Genomic DNA, 16,180 nt, shown 5'->3' with positions numbered 1-16,180 from the left:
TTCTTCAACAAGTTTCTTCACCAATTGGTCAAATATTTCAAGGGATACTTCACATTTCATCATCTTATGCATATATGATCCTCCATGAGTCCCAAAAGTTAAGAGAATATCAAGCTAGCAAGTTGGTTCATGGTGGTTGACCAGAGGAAGTCAATTGATCAAAACTGGGGTTCCCTAGACCCTATCTCCTACAATTTATGTCATATGAAAATGATTCCAAGAGAAACGTTACTCTAAATGGCATTCCAAACAAATTTAATGTTGAGGTATAGAGCTAGTTTTGCTTGGAAAGTCATTTTTATAGTGAAAGATTATAGGTCATTTTGTATAAACCCTAATTTGGAGGTCAACTTCCCAAGACCATAACTTGCTCAATTTTTATGATATGTAATCTATTCAAGTTTCATGATCAAGTTAAATATTTATAATTCAACTTTTATTTTTGGAGGAATAGAAAATTCAACTTTTAAATGCATGTGATATGAGGAGACATTATAGGTCATTTTGGACCCATGCCATTGAACAACTGATTTTCCTCAACTTCTAAAATTCATAACTCCTTCATACTAAATCCAAATAAGGTAAAATTTATGACCATTTTAAATTACTCTGAGAGAGATACAACTTTGATGAAGGAACTTTTCTCATTTGAAGCTCATATAAAAAGTTAGCCAGGATGGAAGAAGTGAACATATGACTTGACACTTAGAAAGTTTTATGATATGTTTGATTTTACAAACTTCCACCTTAAAATTCATTATGATCCAAGCCTCAAATGAAAAAGTGTTCAACATAAAATTTGTTCCTCTTGATCTAAACTTTCCAAAAAGTCTAATTTCATCCCATTTGGACAAAGTATGAGTGACTTGCGGATGGCTTAAAGTTGGATGACCATTTGGCATAATTGAACTTGCGTCTTCCATACACAAATGCATGGCTTGCTAACATGACTTCAACAATGTTTGTACATAATTTTGGACCTAATTAAATGATTACATAGGCATATCACACGCCCACGCATCCATGCAAAGTGAAGTTGCTATTTTTGAAAATTTGAAACAAGTGTGCAAATAACAATGACTTGGGTATAAATAGAGACCCTTTCACTCAGAATTGAGGACACTTGCACGCCATTTTTTAATCCCCAGCCCTAAACCCTCTCATTCAAAGGATAACCTTGAGGATTTCCATTGGAAATCGAGTTTGAATCTCCACTGTTTTTGAGATTCAAATCTCCAAGAGTCCTGCTTCCTTTTTGATTCAATTATACTCTATCAAGTATCCAGAGCAAGGCTAAGTGAAGTTGGAAGCAAGATCGTGGCCATGTGAACCTGCAGTGGAGGTGATTTTCTCATTTTTTTCATTTCTTCGATTCTCACTCAATTCTCCATAGTTGTTTTTTATTTTTGGCTGTCTGAAGTCCTATCAATGTAGGCAACAAGATTGAGTTACTTTGATGTCAAATCGAAGCAACTCAGATCATGAACCTCAAAATTCAACTCCCTGTATCTTTCAATATACTTGGAGTTAGATGAAATTGAGGACATATTCGAGCTTCTGAGCATTTTTACTTTAAATTCATGTCCTCTTTTTTTATGTTGGTGATGGTTGAGGGTGGACCAGTCTGGTGAGGTCCACCAGAGAAGAAGACCGGAGATGTAGCTCCGACGGTGCGTTGGCATGTCTCCAACCATAGGATCCTCTCATTTTGTTTTGATCTCACGCGTTGGTTTTGATTACCATCCCTGCAGCGCATTGACTTAGGTCTATTGTGGAACGCACGCTGAGATTCGTTTGATCTGCCACCTCAATTAATTAGGGAGATCAAGTGGTCCACGTTTTTTAGCATTTTTTGGTTTTAATTTTATTTGACTTATTTTCATTAATTAATATTAATTTTAATATTGATCCAAAAAATATGAGACTTTCACCAAAAAAATTCAAATAAATTCCTCTTTCATTTTCTGAATTAAAATTATTTTTTGGATCATTATTAATATTTTTCATGATTTAGTTGTTTTTGTGGATATTTTTAATTGTTTAAAAATAATTTTAAGTTTCCAAAAATGATGAAACTTTTTCTCCAAGGTCCTTTGACCTTGTTTGACTATGATAAATCTCATGGCCATTTATTTGGTGTTTTGATGAGGTTTTAGGATTTTGTCCAACCATAATTTAATTTAATGTATTTTTTAATTGATTTTAATTGTTTAATTGCAAAATAAATTGTGTGGAGCTATTTGTATTGACTTGTTGAGTTTGACTTGTGTTGTTGGACCTTCGTCAAGGTTGATTTGACTTTGTTGAGTTAAAATCATTGGATTTAGGGGATTGATGAAATGTAAATTTCATCTTCCAAAATGAATGAATGATTTTAATTTGATAAAAGTCCTCCTTTGACCCATTTGTATTGATTCCATTTCCCCTCCCTCTTCATCTCGATCCCATTCTCTTCTCATTCATTTCATGGACCTATGATATCTCTATATCCTAAGGCTAGTTGGTTGCAAAATCAACATAAGTATGGATGAGATTAGATCCACCTTTTTTGCATTTTCTTTTAAGTATGGTATGTTTTAGGAGTATGGTTCATAATACCATATCTCTAACATGCATTAACACTAAAATTTCTATTGCCCGGCCTCAAATAGTTGTGACTTCTACATAAGTCCAATTACAATTGCTTAACATAGCGCTAAATTTTGACACAAAAAAGGCATAGCATTCTAGTAAGTTGAGATTGTAAGTCTCCCCTCTTTCATGGTATTGTGTGGAAACTTGGCATTTTTTCCTTCCTTTGGAAGACGTCTTGGTTCAAGGATCCATGTTTGTGAATAGTGGGTTGAGTGTTCTCCAAAGAATAGCTTAAACAATTGAAAAGCAAAAGCAATACTAACTTCTAATCAACTAACAATTAACATTTAATTTCAAGCCATTTACTTTTATGCACTTTAGATTCAAGTCTTTATTCATTTGCCATTATTCATACCATTTAACTTGTTTATTTTAATGTCATTTTCACTTTGCTCACTTGAGCCATACTTTGTGATTATATTGTGATTGTATATACTTGTTTGTGTTTGTGGTCCTTTGACCTTAATGTACATAATAACAACAAAAACCCTAAAAGACATTTGTGTGGACTATTGGATTTGATCTGAGATATTGGACTTAGAATTAGGCAACACTCCCTATGCAAAAGGACTTGACCAATGCCAACTTTGATGAAACCAAGTGTCCGTGAAGTGAACTTTCATCTGATGCAAATATTGAAGATTCATTTGAGTTCATCTGCAACATGATTTTAATGAAGTTGTTACTTTGAACTTATGTCTAGTGAGCTATTCTAAGTCATTCAAGGAATAGATCACCTGATACATGTGAGATTATGAATAAGATCATGGAGTTGCTAAGCTTGGATGTGGATATCTTTATTTGATGTCTTGTTCTTCACCTTGCTATTGTGTGTATTGATATTGCTTGATTCTAAAGTCCAAGGGAAAATTGGGTTTCTATATGACATTCTTGTCTATTGAATTGCATCCCATTGGTCAGATCTTTTCAACTCTTAACTTTTAAGTTTTTGCTTAGGATTAGTCTCTTCATCTCCCCCCCCCCCACTTCTTTAATTTCAAATCTCTCTCTCCTTTTAAAATCTTCTTTGCTTGTGATTTCTAAACTTAGACTTTATTGCAAATAAGAAACTTTGGCCTTATGCCATTGCATTTTCAAATTCTTTTCTTAATCAAACCTGTAAATGAATCTAATCATATTGACTTATAATTTCGAAAGCCAAAAAGAACTAACACTCATTCAAACTTTTTATGTCTTTAGTGCCTTTGTTAAACTTAAAATTTTGTTAAAAGTAACTCATTCACTTTGAAATTGTTACCACGAACTACGAGGTTTTGATCCCTCATTTTTATATTGGTACGTAGACACAAGTCTGAAGGTCTTGCCAAACACAAAAATATAATTAATGAATTCTTTTCTCATCCCTCCACTCTATTTATTGCAAACATCATTTTGTACAAAAATACATATGCACACAAGAAAGGGCTCCCTAGGAGTACCTAGGACACTTTTGGTGCTAACACCTTCCCTCCGTGTAACCAACCCCCTTACCTGTAATCTATGACATTTTATTAGTTTTGATTTGAAAACTTCTTATCTTTGGGTTTTGTTCGTACTTTTCACTTTTCCCTTGGAAACAATAAAAGCGCGGTGGCGGCTCTGGTTTTATTGACGTTAAGTTTATCAATAGCTTAATGATCATGAATTTACCGCTACAACTGGGTCAGAGCATAAATGCGCCTTAATCATTTAAAGACGGCTAACTGCCTGAATCTGTCGTTTAGGAGGAAGACTTATTATTGGATACTCTCAAGAACAAATTTTGGGGAGAAATTATGTATTTTCATTTTGACCGAACGTCTATAATTCTTCGTGTTGTTTTTCTATCCCTTAACTCTTTACTTCCTACATTTCATTCTTAATTTTCCGCTGCTTATTTATAAAACTTTTCTAAAATGGTTTTAAACTCTGAAAATAATCTTAAATGTTTTTCAAAATAATGTTTTTATGAAACTCATAATTCATCCCTCTTGTGTGGAGTTATATGTCCAATATTTTAAGCCTATCAGGTCGTCCTATTTAAATAAACATGAATAACTTTATTATTATTATATTATATTTGTACTTTTAATTAAAATACAAAAATAAAGCTTAATAATATTGAAGAACTTATGAAAATAAGTTGAAAAAACCTCATGAACAATGTCATAAGTTATTGTCATAAGTTGTTTATATAAGTTCTCTTAAACAAATAGTATCACAAAATTCACGCTAATAGATAAACTCGAATGAGTAAATGAAAACAAACATTTAGTCTCCTTATCTTTTAATTTGTTAGTCTATTTAACATTAGTTGAATTAGTTATTTACAAATGTTCAAATGAAGTAGGCTTTTAAGTAGACTAGTATGTCAATCATACTTTCGAAAATGCTAGACGCAGGTATAAAAATAAGTCTATGATATACTACATGTAAGATTTAAACTTTGAATAATTAATCGGTCAGGTTCAGGCTTTTAATAAAGCCTAGCTCTGTCTATCCTATTCTTATCCTTAATCCCACCGTCAAACTTTAATAACAACGTCAAATGTACTGAAGCAACAAACTCAACAAGTAACTAAAATTGATATAAATTACAAACTCAGCGAATAACAATATAAATTGTATATAATCTATATATAATTGAAAATGTATACGACATAGAAGACAAACTAAATTGAGTGTGTTTACAAACACCATCGAATCACTTTATCAATCAAACATATTAGTCCACCGTCATCAATTGAATATAAGTTTACATCCCCTTAGACACTCAGATAATTTTTGTAATATCTGATTCTTTCTGTTTAAATTTATAGAAGATGCAGTTTGGATTGTCATGGTAAGTAATACTTTTGAATTTTGCATAATATATTTTGCAAATTTAAGTTCACACCTCGTGCCTTTGTATTGTCTAAACAAACAAGTTTCCAGTTGAGATAAAAGGCATTCGGGAACAATAGGTGGCTCCTTCCAACTCTTCTCATCTATTACAATTTTACTTTTCTGAAATAAGTTAAAATTCCAACAAATCACAAAAACAAAGTTAAAATATATAGAGTAGGGTTAAAAAAATAAAATTAATAATGAAACAAAATTATGTATAAAACCAACCTCATGAATGATAAGATGTTGAAGCTTGGGACTGTTTTGAAGCATTTTTAGTATCCACCTCCACTTCCACTCTCCCTTCCAACTTTGGTTAAACTTAAATAATAGTTCCAATTGAGTTAGATTGTAAAAGATGGGGACTTGAACCATGATGTGGCGCAGTGTCTTCATATAAATTACAAAGACAAAACATTAGAAAACAATCAACTCTCCGCGACGAAAAAACAACCGCGACAAAATGGTATCCGAATCATCGGGGTCTAGACACTGCGACCACAAATATTAAAAGAACCATACCTGCTCTACATTGAGAATGAGTTGCCGAGAAAAGGAGAGGAAAGGAATAAGTTCCATTTGACAAACATTAGCCCTCACCAATTTGGGCAAACATTTATTCATTGCTTTGATTTCCTTTGTTTTTGGAATATATTGCCTCCCACCCACTACAATTACTTCATTTGCATGCAATTCCTCTAATATAGGAAAAGCTGAGAAAAAACTAAGCTGATATTTTTGATGTTCTAAAATAAGAACACTATCCAAATGAAGATTTTTGATAGAAGAAACATTTATAAGAGGAATGTCTTGAATAATCATGAGCCTCGTCAACTTGAGAACAATAAGAGTCTTACAATTGAGTAGGTTAGAAACTGATTCAATCCCCAAAGAATATCCCACCATGTCAAGTTCTAGGGTTTCAATTCCTCTTTGTGTCACTTCTATAATAAATTGGTTCAAAGCTTCGTGTTCGCGGCCATCAAACAAGAGTCGGACTGATAGTATTGGCAATTTGATGTCTCGCGATTGCATAACTGAACCTAGAACATGGGGTGGAAAAGCTGTCTTGAGATCGAGTGCCGGGACAGAAAGACATATTGGTTTCCACCTCTTCGACAGGATGCTTGTGCTGATGGCTAATTTGGTGGGGAGAAAAGAGAGAATGTGACAGAGAATTGGATCAGGAAGGTCGCTAATCCTATCTTGTTTTCTTCCAATCGATCTCTTAGATTTATTAGACATCGCAATTGCAAATGTTTTCCAATAAAAACCTAATTACGAATGAAGTCGCCAATAAAAACCTAAGGTGATTGATACCAGGGCTAGTTTATGGACGAGAAATTAGGTCATAATGTTGTGCAGCACCAATAAGAAGCTTTTAGGTTATGTACAAATATTTTATATCACTAGACCGTGTTAATATTATTAATTAATAAAAAAAGTGACTAACGAAGAGAATTTTATAAAGGATGTGATTTAATGGGAAATAAATATTTTAAAATTTATGTCATATAATAAATTTATAAATATAAACTATTATAAAAAATATTTTACTCAATATTTATAGACACTTAACATTTTTTTTATCATATTTAATAATAAATTTAGATTTTGTTGGTTAATTCATTGAAAATATAATATAACAAAAGATATAAAAAAGAATCACTAACAATATATATTAAATTTAACTTTTTAAGAAGATTTTTTTTGTTATTGATTGGTTTAGCCGGAAAAATAAATAAATAAATCTTTCAAATCCTTGTGTGGCTTATGGCTTTTGATTTTACATAACCAACAAGTTTAAGTTTATTCATTGTGAGGTATATTTTGCTTCAACTAAGTATGTTGTAATTATGCTAAGAATCAGAACCCTAATCAATTTGATTGGATTTGAAAATCAACGTGTAGAAGAATTGGAATTTAAATCAAAAAATCGGTCAAAATCCGGTTAAAAATTGTAAATCGACAATGTAAAGGATTTCTAAGTTCGGACCAGAATTTTCTTTTGATTTATAAAAATATGAAGGATTTCGTTTTGAATCAAAATGACATTTGATTTAAATTTTTTTTCTCCAATCACTCTAATATATATTTTAGTAGAAAAATGAAGATAAAAAAAATTATTTTCAATTCCATTGATGAAAGAAAGTGGATTTTATATAATAATGCATAATAAATAATAGACAGATTTAATAAAATAAAATAAAATACATAACATATGAGAAGAAGAAATGACAAAAACAAAGGTTATTATTATTATTATATTATTATTATTATTATTATGTCGGTTTTGTTCATTTTTTTAAAGCGTGTACAGGTCAAAATATAAATAGATATATTTTGTGGAGAAACTTTATGATAAGCATTCTCATGTTCGTCTATCTATTTCATTTAACATGCACACGCAAGAAATTATAAATATATCTCTCCCACTCCATATATCTCTCAAATTTTAAATTAAATATATTTTATAAATATTTTTTAAAAATTAAATTAATTAAATTACTAGCCAAACACATAAACAATAATAAATTTTCCGATTATGATATTCTCTAGAATAATATTCTAAAAATTATAGTTTTAATATTTAAGCAAATACACCCCAAAGAGATAGACAATTTTAGCAATGCTTATTTTTTTTTCATAACTACCCTTCACTTTTATATTTATCACACATTGTACAATTAATATTATTCTTGATTTTTCTAATTAACCTCTATATACTTTTTTTTTCTTTTTGCCCTATCATTCCTAAAAGAAAGGGGCTCTAGTAATTTTTAAAAAAAAAATTGCACTCTTTGTTTGTGATAAATTGTGAAAGGTGAATCATCTAATAAACGTAGAAATGAATGAAAATTAGAAAGAAATTAATAATAGCGGTGTAATTGGATGTACTAAAATTCCAAAAATTAAATGGTAGTAACCATATCTATAGCGCATGAAAAGATTTTAAGTGGGTTAAAAAAAGTTGTTTAGAAATGTTCAATATTATACAACCACCGTTGATGAAACACGCTCTAAAAGGTTCTTAGAGTCCTTGATCTTAATCGAAGTTTTGACATACAACAGGCTAGCCATTTTATAACGAACTCAACAAAAAAATCTACTCCAAGTAGGATCTTCATGTTAGTCGTACAAAATGTGCTCCTTGAGGACTAACAGTACACAACCACCTCCTAACTTATGTTCATTCTCTTTTTTTTTTCAAAAAGTTCAGAAAGAGAGTTTCACTCGAGTAACAAATTACTAATACCTTCACATAAATATATACAAATATATAAATGTGATAAAGCAAAAACAAAGGAAATAATACATCCATAGAGGAAGAAACAAACAAAGCTAACACACAAATAAGAATCTAACCAAACTAAGGTGGACTCACTTAGAAACAGTCTCCTCGGCAGAGTAATCAGTTGTCACAACGTGGAAAATACCTGAGCGTAAGGAACACTCAAATATACACAAAACAGAGTCGCCATCGAACTTTGTTTATTCCTGTAGAGGGAAAGGGAAAATATCGATAAAACCTATGAAAAACAAAAAGAAATGGTTGTCGCAACCAAATCGGATTCGGGAGTCGATTATTCAAGGGGAATATATTAGCACCCTCACTTTCGTTGTACTCAACGAGACTCATTTAGTTAGTTTCATGTTAGAGTGTTAGCGTGATATTAGTTTGTTATCTTCTACTTATCGAGTGAAGAAAGAGAAAATAAAAAAAAACATTTTTTATTAAAATGGTGCCTGATAAGATTTCTCAACCCCGATCCTACGTATCTCCAAATGCTATGGAGAACTCAATGCTACATAGTTCTGTTCTGAAAGAACTACTGAGTTGATTGCTTTTAGGGAGTGATGCTTAGATCGCATTTGAGCGGTTAAATCTTTACTTACTGCTCGCTCTTGAAGGCTAAAGTCTTTGTTTGTTTCGCGTCAAAATAGATGTAGCATACTCCTTTCTAAAAAAAACAGTTTTTGAAGTCACACAAGGATAGAAAACAAGTTTGATTGGTTGAGTTGCTTTTATCATAAAGATTTGATCTTTGCGGAAGGAGAGTAAATATTTGAGCACAGGTGTGCACCAAGCGCGCGTTTACTCGGGACATGCATAGATGTGGTTCCATTGTCCCCTTATTCCAAGTTTGTTTAACGTGTTTTTGATTTGAAAGACTGATAATCATTTTGAATTTGGTGTGCTCTGAACGCTCGACCATCAAGGGGTCTGAAGAGATGTGCATCTCTTGGTCCTTTGTCTTTCAATTTTATTACCAAAAAAGGTTTTGCACCAACAACTTGAAGTTGGATCAGGGGGATGCTCGACTTTGCATTTAATTTAGATTTGATTTGGGAAACATATTTGACGTTGGATCGAGTGATTATTTTTGTTCTTTTTTGAAAATGGTTGGTTTTAATCTTTGGATTAACAATCAATTAATACAATAAAATAAATGAAAGCAGTAAATTTATTATACATCACGGAAATTGGGGTACAATTTATCGAATAGGGATTTATCGAATAATGTAAAGCTTAATAAACAAATGTAAAATAACAAAAATCTCGTTGTAAGAAGGTCAAATAGAAAGCCAAGTGACCCGAAATAAAATCATAAATTTGAACTACATAATTTAGCACTATGTTAACCAATCGTAAAATGATTCATGTGGGAATCACCCTATCTGAGGTCGGTCAACAAAACTTTAAGCAATTTCTGAAGTTAAATTGAACTTTTAACTCCGAAATCGCAACGCATCTGTGAAAAATCAATGATTTAAGCGACATTTTTTAAATGAAAACAAACGACAGTTGAACTAAAGAATTTAGCGTTATGTTAAGAAATACTAAAGTAATTCATGTATGAATCACCTTATCTAAGGTCCGAAGAAAACTTTATGCGTTTAAACAGTTTCTGAAGTTAAATTAAATTTTTAACTCTGAAACTACAATGCATATGTGAAAAACCAATGAGAAAAATAAATTAATTTTTTTTAACAATTTAATTAATAAATAACAAATGATGTAATAATAATCAATAACAATAATAATTAGCAAAAATAATAATAATAATAATAATTAGTAACAATAATTAATCAATACTAATAATTAACAATATAATAATAATAATAATAATTAGTAACAATAATTTAATCAATAATAATAATTAACAATAACACTACTAGAATAAGTCATTTTAGCCTCCTAATTTAGAGTCGGCCACCGACACGGACACTATTAGTGTCGGCTAAGCCTACACTAACGGACTCTATCTAGGTACACTTGTAAGACAAGTTATTTTTTTTATCAGTGTCGGCAAAACCGACACTACTTGTTATTTTATATTTGAAGAATGTTTGATTAATTTATTTAGAGTCGGTGAGACCGACTCTATCTAGTAGCATTATTTTTTAATTAGTATTTATTTACTTAGAGTCCGCTGAGCCGACTCTATTCTTATAACATATACAATTTCCATTGATTTATCTATAATATATATATATATATATATATTTAAGGTTTAAGTATTTTATTTATTAATTAGAGTCCGCTTGGCGGACTCTATGGAATTTTCTATTTCGTACCAAAAATCAGCTTATTTCCCTCTTTCCTTTTCCCTCGTCATTTTTCACTCTCCCTCCATTTCATTTCACAAAACGAAAACCCTAATCTGATTCTTCCTCTCTCTCTTCCGATTCTTCCTCTCACCGTCGCAGGCGTCACCACCGTAATCGCCGAGACCGCGACAAGGACTCCGTTAAGAACCGAAAAAAAACCAAGTCTCACTCCCACACCAAACGACGTCGCAAGCATCATCGCTAGTCTTCCGATTCTGATTCATATTCTTCATCCCCCTCTCTGATTACTCCAGGTAAATGATTCTTGGATTCGTATTTATGTGTGACAACTTCAGACATTTCAAGTTCCGTCTTTTTTGAGAAGAAAAGCCAACCCTAAAAATGTTGTTTCCATCATACTGGGAGGAGGTTCTGGTGTTCAACTTTTTCCTCTTACCAAACGAGTTGCTACACCAGCTGTGAGTTAACCAAACCATTGTTTTTGTTGACTCAAAATTCGAGAATTGTTTCATTCGGTAATGATACATAGTATTGTTTACATTTTTCAGGTTCCTGTTGGTGGATGCTACAGGCTTATAGACATTCCAATGAGCAACTGCATCAACAGCGGGATCAACAAAGTATTTGTATTGACACAGTTCAACTCAGCATCCCTTAACCGTCATATCTCTCGCACCTATTTTGGAAATGGCATCAACTTTGGAGATGGATACGTAGAGGTATGTATCAAGAAATCGGCTGTTAATTGTGAATGGTGTATATCGTCATGTTTAATTTTTGATCCCGTACTAGTTAACAATTCTGGTTATCAAAGCCGAGTTAACTCACTTAACAAAATTGTTTCGTGTAAACTCGAGCAGACTCATAAAGACTTAGATAGGATCAAGTTTGAGGACGGTTATAGACTGGTTTATACAACTATTGTTAAACTTTAATACAGATAAGAAGTGGACTTTTTGAAATATTATAATCCTCCTCATGCTTCTCTTACTCTTTTCATCAGGTACTTGATGTTGAGTTTCACAACGTGAAAGCTTTGTATAGACGAGCGCAGGCATATATAGAGACGGGAGACTTTCTTTTAGCAGATGTAGACATCAAGAAAGCTCTTGAGGTGGATCCACAAAACAGGTACACATAAACGATTGGTTTGATTCTCCATAGAAATTTATTTCCGGATTAGAAACTTATCACGGGGTGTGCATTGTTTTTCATTTTTCAGGGAGGTAAAGACGCTGAAAACAAAAGTGAAGCAACTTCAAGCTGATAGTGACAAAAAAGATGCCAAACTGTATGAAAATATGTTCGCTCATAAACCGAAGGTGATTAGTGTTTAAACTTGATAACTTTTGTTAATCTAAGTTCCCATTGTTTTCTTAATTCTGTATAGTATAATGTATTTCTAATTTCTAATTAAAACTCTTATCATGGTCCTCAAGCAGAGATTGAAGGTTGAGAAAGAAGAGGATGAAGTGGTGAAAACGGAAATGGACAATGTTGGTGACAGTGCAGCTCCTTCTAATGGTGGTTTAATTATTGATTCTTGTCCTCATCTATGAGGTGTTTTTGTTCACTTGTTCTGTTATATTTTAGTCTATTATTAAGTTTTTCCAGAATTTTTCATGTGCCTTGTAAAGCACCTTTAAGTGTTATGGCTTATTATTGGGTTATTCTCTACTGTTTTGTATGAAAGGAAAGGAAAATCATTATGACACTCTTCTCTGCCTATATGAAATTGTATTCTATTCCTAGTATGAAATTGGATAACCAAATTGTTTCATTGCCTTTTTGTTTTTGAAAGAACCGGTGTCTGCATTATGATACTGTTAATTAAGGGCATTTTAGCTTGAGCCTGCTATGTTAATCCAAGTTCAACCATTAATCTATGTTTCCTCTTTGCTCTACCATTTTGAGACTATGTGTATGGAGATGATGATCCTCAATTGAATTTTAGCTTCTATTATCAATATTATTAGGTTTTAAATAAATTCTCTTTCACTATCATACTGTACTGCTTTAATTTTTGTATTGAACTGATTTTTCACAAGGATTTTGAATTGAATAAAAGCTTATGATTTGTTGCACAATCTGATTTTTATGGTTTAATCTTGTATCAATTTTATAATATTTATATTTTGAATTTATCTATGTTTTAGAGGTTAATATTGTACCGACCAAAGTTGATAGTTAATTTAAAAAATATATATTTATAAATACTTCTTGTTACTCTTGTGTATTCAGGTTATTGCTGATAATGTTGGTGATAATGTTGGTGATATTGCCGGTATGGGATCCGATCTATTTGGTTCATATGCAGAGGCATCTTGTGCTGCCCTTGTTGTTGCAGGACTGGTGCTGCTACCAATGTTATCTTTGGTCTTGCCTTGGGATACAAGTCTGTTATCATTCCAATTTTTGCCATTGCAATTAGTATTTTTGTAAGTTTCAGTTTTGCTGCTATGTATGGTGTTGTTGTTGCTGCACTTGGAATGTTGAGTACTATAGCAACCGGATTAGCCATCGATGCATATGGTCCAATCAGTGACAATGCCGGAGGTATTGCTGAGATGGCTGGAATGAGTCACAGAATTCGTGAGAGAACCGATGCTCTTGATGCTGCAGGAAACACAACTGCTGCCATTGGAAAGGTTCAGTTTTCCTCTTTTTTTTTCTTTTCTTTTCACCTAGTTCAATATATTCTATTATTCTAGTTAAGTTCTTGATGTATGTTGTAACTATGTTGTAGGGGTTTGCTATTGGTTCTGCCGCCCTTGTGTCTTTGGCCCTTTTTGGTGCCTTTGTGAGCCGTGCTGGTGTTACAACCGTCGATGTCCTGACTCCCAAGGTTTTCATCGGTCTGATTGTGGGCGCCATGCTCCCTTACTGGTTTTCTGCCATGACCATGAAGAGTGTCGGAAGTGCAGCATTGAAGATGGTTGAGGAAGTTCGCAGGCAATTCAACACGATTCCTGGATTGATGGAGGGAACTGCGAAACCTGACTATGCCACATGTGTGACAATCTCCACCGACGCTTCCATCAAAGAAATGATCCCACCTGGTGCCCTTGTTATGCTAACACCCCTTATTGTTGGGATCTTTTTTGGTGTTGAAACACTTTCTGGTGTCCTTGCCGGATCATTGGTTTCTGGTGTACAGGTAATTAATGTTTGGTACCCACTGTCTGCTGCTTGTAATACAATCAATATTAATTCATGATGCAATGTGGTTGTTGTGTTGATTACAGATTGCCAGTTTGAAAAGGAAAGTTCTGTTGAAAATGAAATTCCTGCTGTGCTGTTTGATATCAGTTTGAAATTCCTGCTATCAGTTTGAAAAGGAAAGTTCTGTTGAAAATGAAATTCCTGCTGTGCTGAAAGAGCAGCTAGAATTAGAGCTGAACAAATTTCCGAGGCTGCAACGACCCAATTACAAGAGGCTAACGAAGCAATGCGAGCTGCTACCGAGGCTGCAAAAGCTGCTACCGAGACTGCACAAAGGATGGAGAGGGAGATGAATGCTTGGAAGGAATTTATGATGAAGAAATTTGACACTTCAACTTTTGTATCACATTCTCATCATTATGATGACGATTTGGATGATCAATCATTAGATGAAGATTGATCTTGTACTTTTAGTAGAACGAATTAATCTCGGATGTGATTACTTTTTGTGTATGTTTTTTGAAAGTTAATGTGGGTAGAACTTTTGTAGTTACTTTCACGAATGTTTAAAATTGTTTCCAAATGTTTTACCATAAATATGATATTGTGGATTGAAAAAATTTGTTCGAGTGAGGTTGTCATGTTGCAACCCGTTATTGTCCTTTTTTGTTGACTTTAGAGTCGGTGTATGCAAGGCTAAATATTATTATAGACTTTTCTATGTTGACTTTAGGGTCGGTGACACGGACGCTATCTGTTGACTTTTTTTGTTGACTTTAGAGTCGGACAGGCCAACGCTAAACATAATATTGACTTTTCATGGTTTTGAAACAACATAGCGTCGGTTCAATTAGTGTCCGCTTTAGCCTCCGTCTCCCCGAGGCTACGTAGCCTCGGTGTATCTTTAGCCGACGTTACACAGTAGCTTCGCAACTTTTATTCAAGGCCCGACACCGACGCTAAACCGACGCTAACCACATATTAGTGTCTGTTTTTTCACCGTTAGCGTCTGTAAATGGCCGACGCTAATAACAGTTTTTCTAGTAGTGTAATAATAATAATAATAAATAATAATAATAATCAACAACAACAACAACAATAATAATAATAATAATAATAATAAATAAAATAATAATAATCATCACTAACTATTATTATTAATAATAATAATAATAATATCAATAATAAACATAATCATAATAATAATAATAATAATTATTATTATTATTATTATTATTATAATAAATAATAATAATAATAATAATTATTATTATTATAATAAATAATAATAATAATAATATAATAATAATAAAAATAATAATAATAATATTAAAAAAACAAAAAACAAAATGAATAAAAAGAACAACAAAAAAAGGGCGGTTTAAAGAAAATGCATAAGAGAGGATAGAAAAAAAAAGTTTTAACCACACACACTCAGGCGTTGAACGTTACGGTGGGGGGAGAAAAAAAGTTGAATTCTTCCTTCACGTTTATTTAATAGCAAGCAGATATTAAAAAAAAATAAAACAACAAACTTCATGACTCTCTCTCCTCTCAAATCTCTCTTACTTTCATAAAAAAACAACACAACCGATTTCAAAAAATAAAAGAAAATAAAACAGTTACTTCATCTCTCTCGCCTACCCTTGATGAAAAAACTTGGTGAGGAGTTTGTGTTGTTGTTAGGTTGTTTGATAATGTTGTGTGGTTTGTTGAAGTTGTTTGGCCGATTTCGACGAGATTGAAGGAGGGTGAGGCACGGTGTGTATGGAACGAAATGACGACGAAGGGTGGTTGGATTTGGAGCTGATGTGATTTAGTTTGTTAATAGCAGAACGAAGAAGAAGATGTGCGCGACTGTGTGTTTGAGATGGAGGGAGTACATGTGGAGGTCATAGATCATCGGTGTGTTGGTGAGAAGGTTGTGCGTGGTGTAAACATGAAG

At 32.7% G+C, this 16,180-nt stretch overlaps 3 protein-coding genes across 3 annotated transcripts; 2 read left to right on the top strand and 1 right to left on the bottom strand.

Moving 5' to 3' along the window:
• Positions 1-5,281: 5,281 nt before the first annotated feature.
• LOC127083894 (F-box/FBD/LRR-repeat protein At3g52680) lies at positions 5,282-6,849 on the bottom strand. The gene is made up of 3 exons (XM_051024256.1): positions 6,022-6,849; positions 5,728-5,889; positions 5,282-5,619 (listed from the first exon to the last, which is right to left on the bottom strand). The coding sequence occupies exons 1-3, from the start codon at positions 6,742-6,744 to the stop codon at positions 5,353-5,355; spliced, it is 1,152 nt and encodes a 383-aa protein (XP_050880213.1). The 5' UTR covers positions 6,745-6,849; the 3' UTR covers positions 5,282-5,352.
• Positions 6,850-11,037: 4,188 nt separating this feature from the next.
• On the top strand, positions 11,038-12,632 carry LOC127078679 (peptidyl-prolyl cis-trans isomerase FKBP65-like). Its single transcript, XM_051019112.1, has 5 exons — positions 11,038-11,531; positions 11,622-11,792; positions 12,077-12,204; positions 12,296-12,395; positions 12,516-12,632. Exons 2-5 carry the CDS (start codon positions 11,661-11,663, stop codon positions 12,630-12,632), a joined length of 477 nt encoding a protein of 158 aa, XP_050875069.1. The 5' UTR covers positions 11,038-11,531; positions 11,622-11,660.
• Positions 12,633-13,364: 732 nt separating this feature from the next.
• LOC127078678 (pyrophosphate-energized vacuolar membrane proton pump) lies at positions 13,365-14,834 on the top strand (the record flags this gene model as incomplete). The annotated part of the gene is made up of 3 exons (XM_051019111.1): positions 13,365-13,721; positions 13,820-14,230; positions 14,319-14,834. Coding segments are annotated over 3 exons (837 nt in total), but the record flags the coding sequence as incomplete, so codon positions are not given.
• Between the last annotated feature and the right edge of the window lie 1,346 nt (positions 14,835-16,180).

Source organism: Lathyrus oleraceus, chromosome 5 (assembly GCF_024323335.1).
Source record: "Lathyrus oleraceus cultivar Zhongwan6 chromosome 5, CAAS_Psat_ZW6_1.0, whole genome shotgun sequence".
Classification (NCBI taxonomy): Eukaryota; Viridiplantae; Streptophyta; class Magnoliopsida; order Fabales; family Fabaceae; genus Lathyrus; species Lathyrus oleraceus.
Note: the sequence above shows the minus strand (reverse complement) of the source record. Positions and strands in the feature narration are given on the sequence as shown.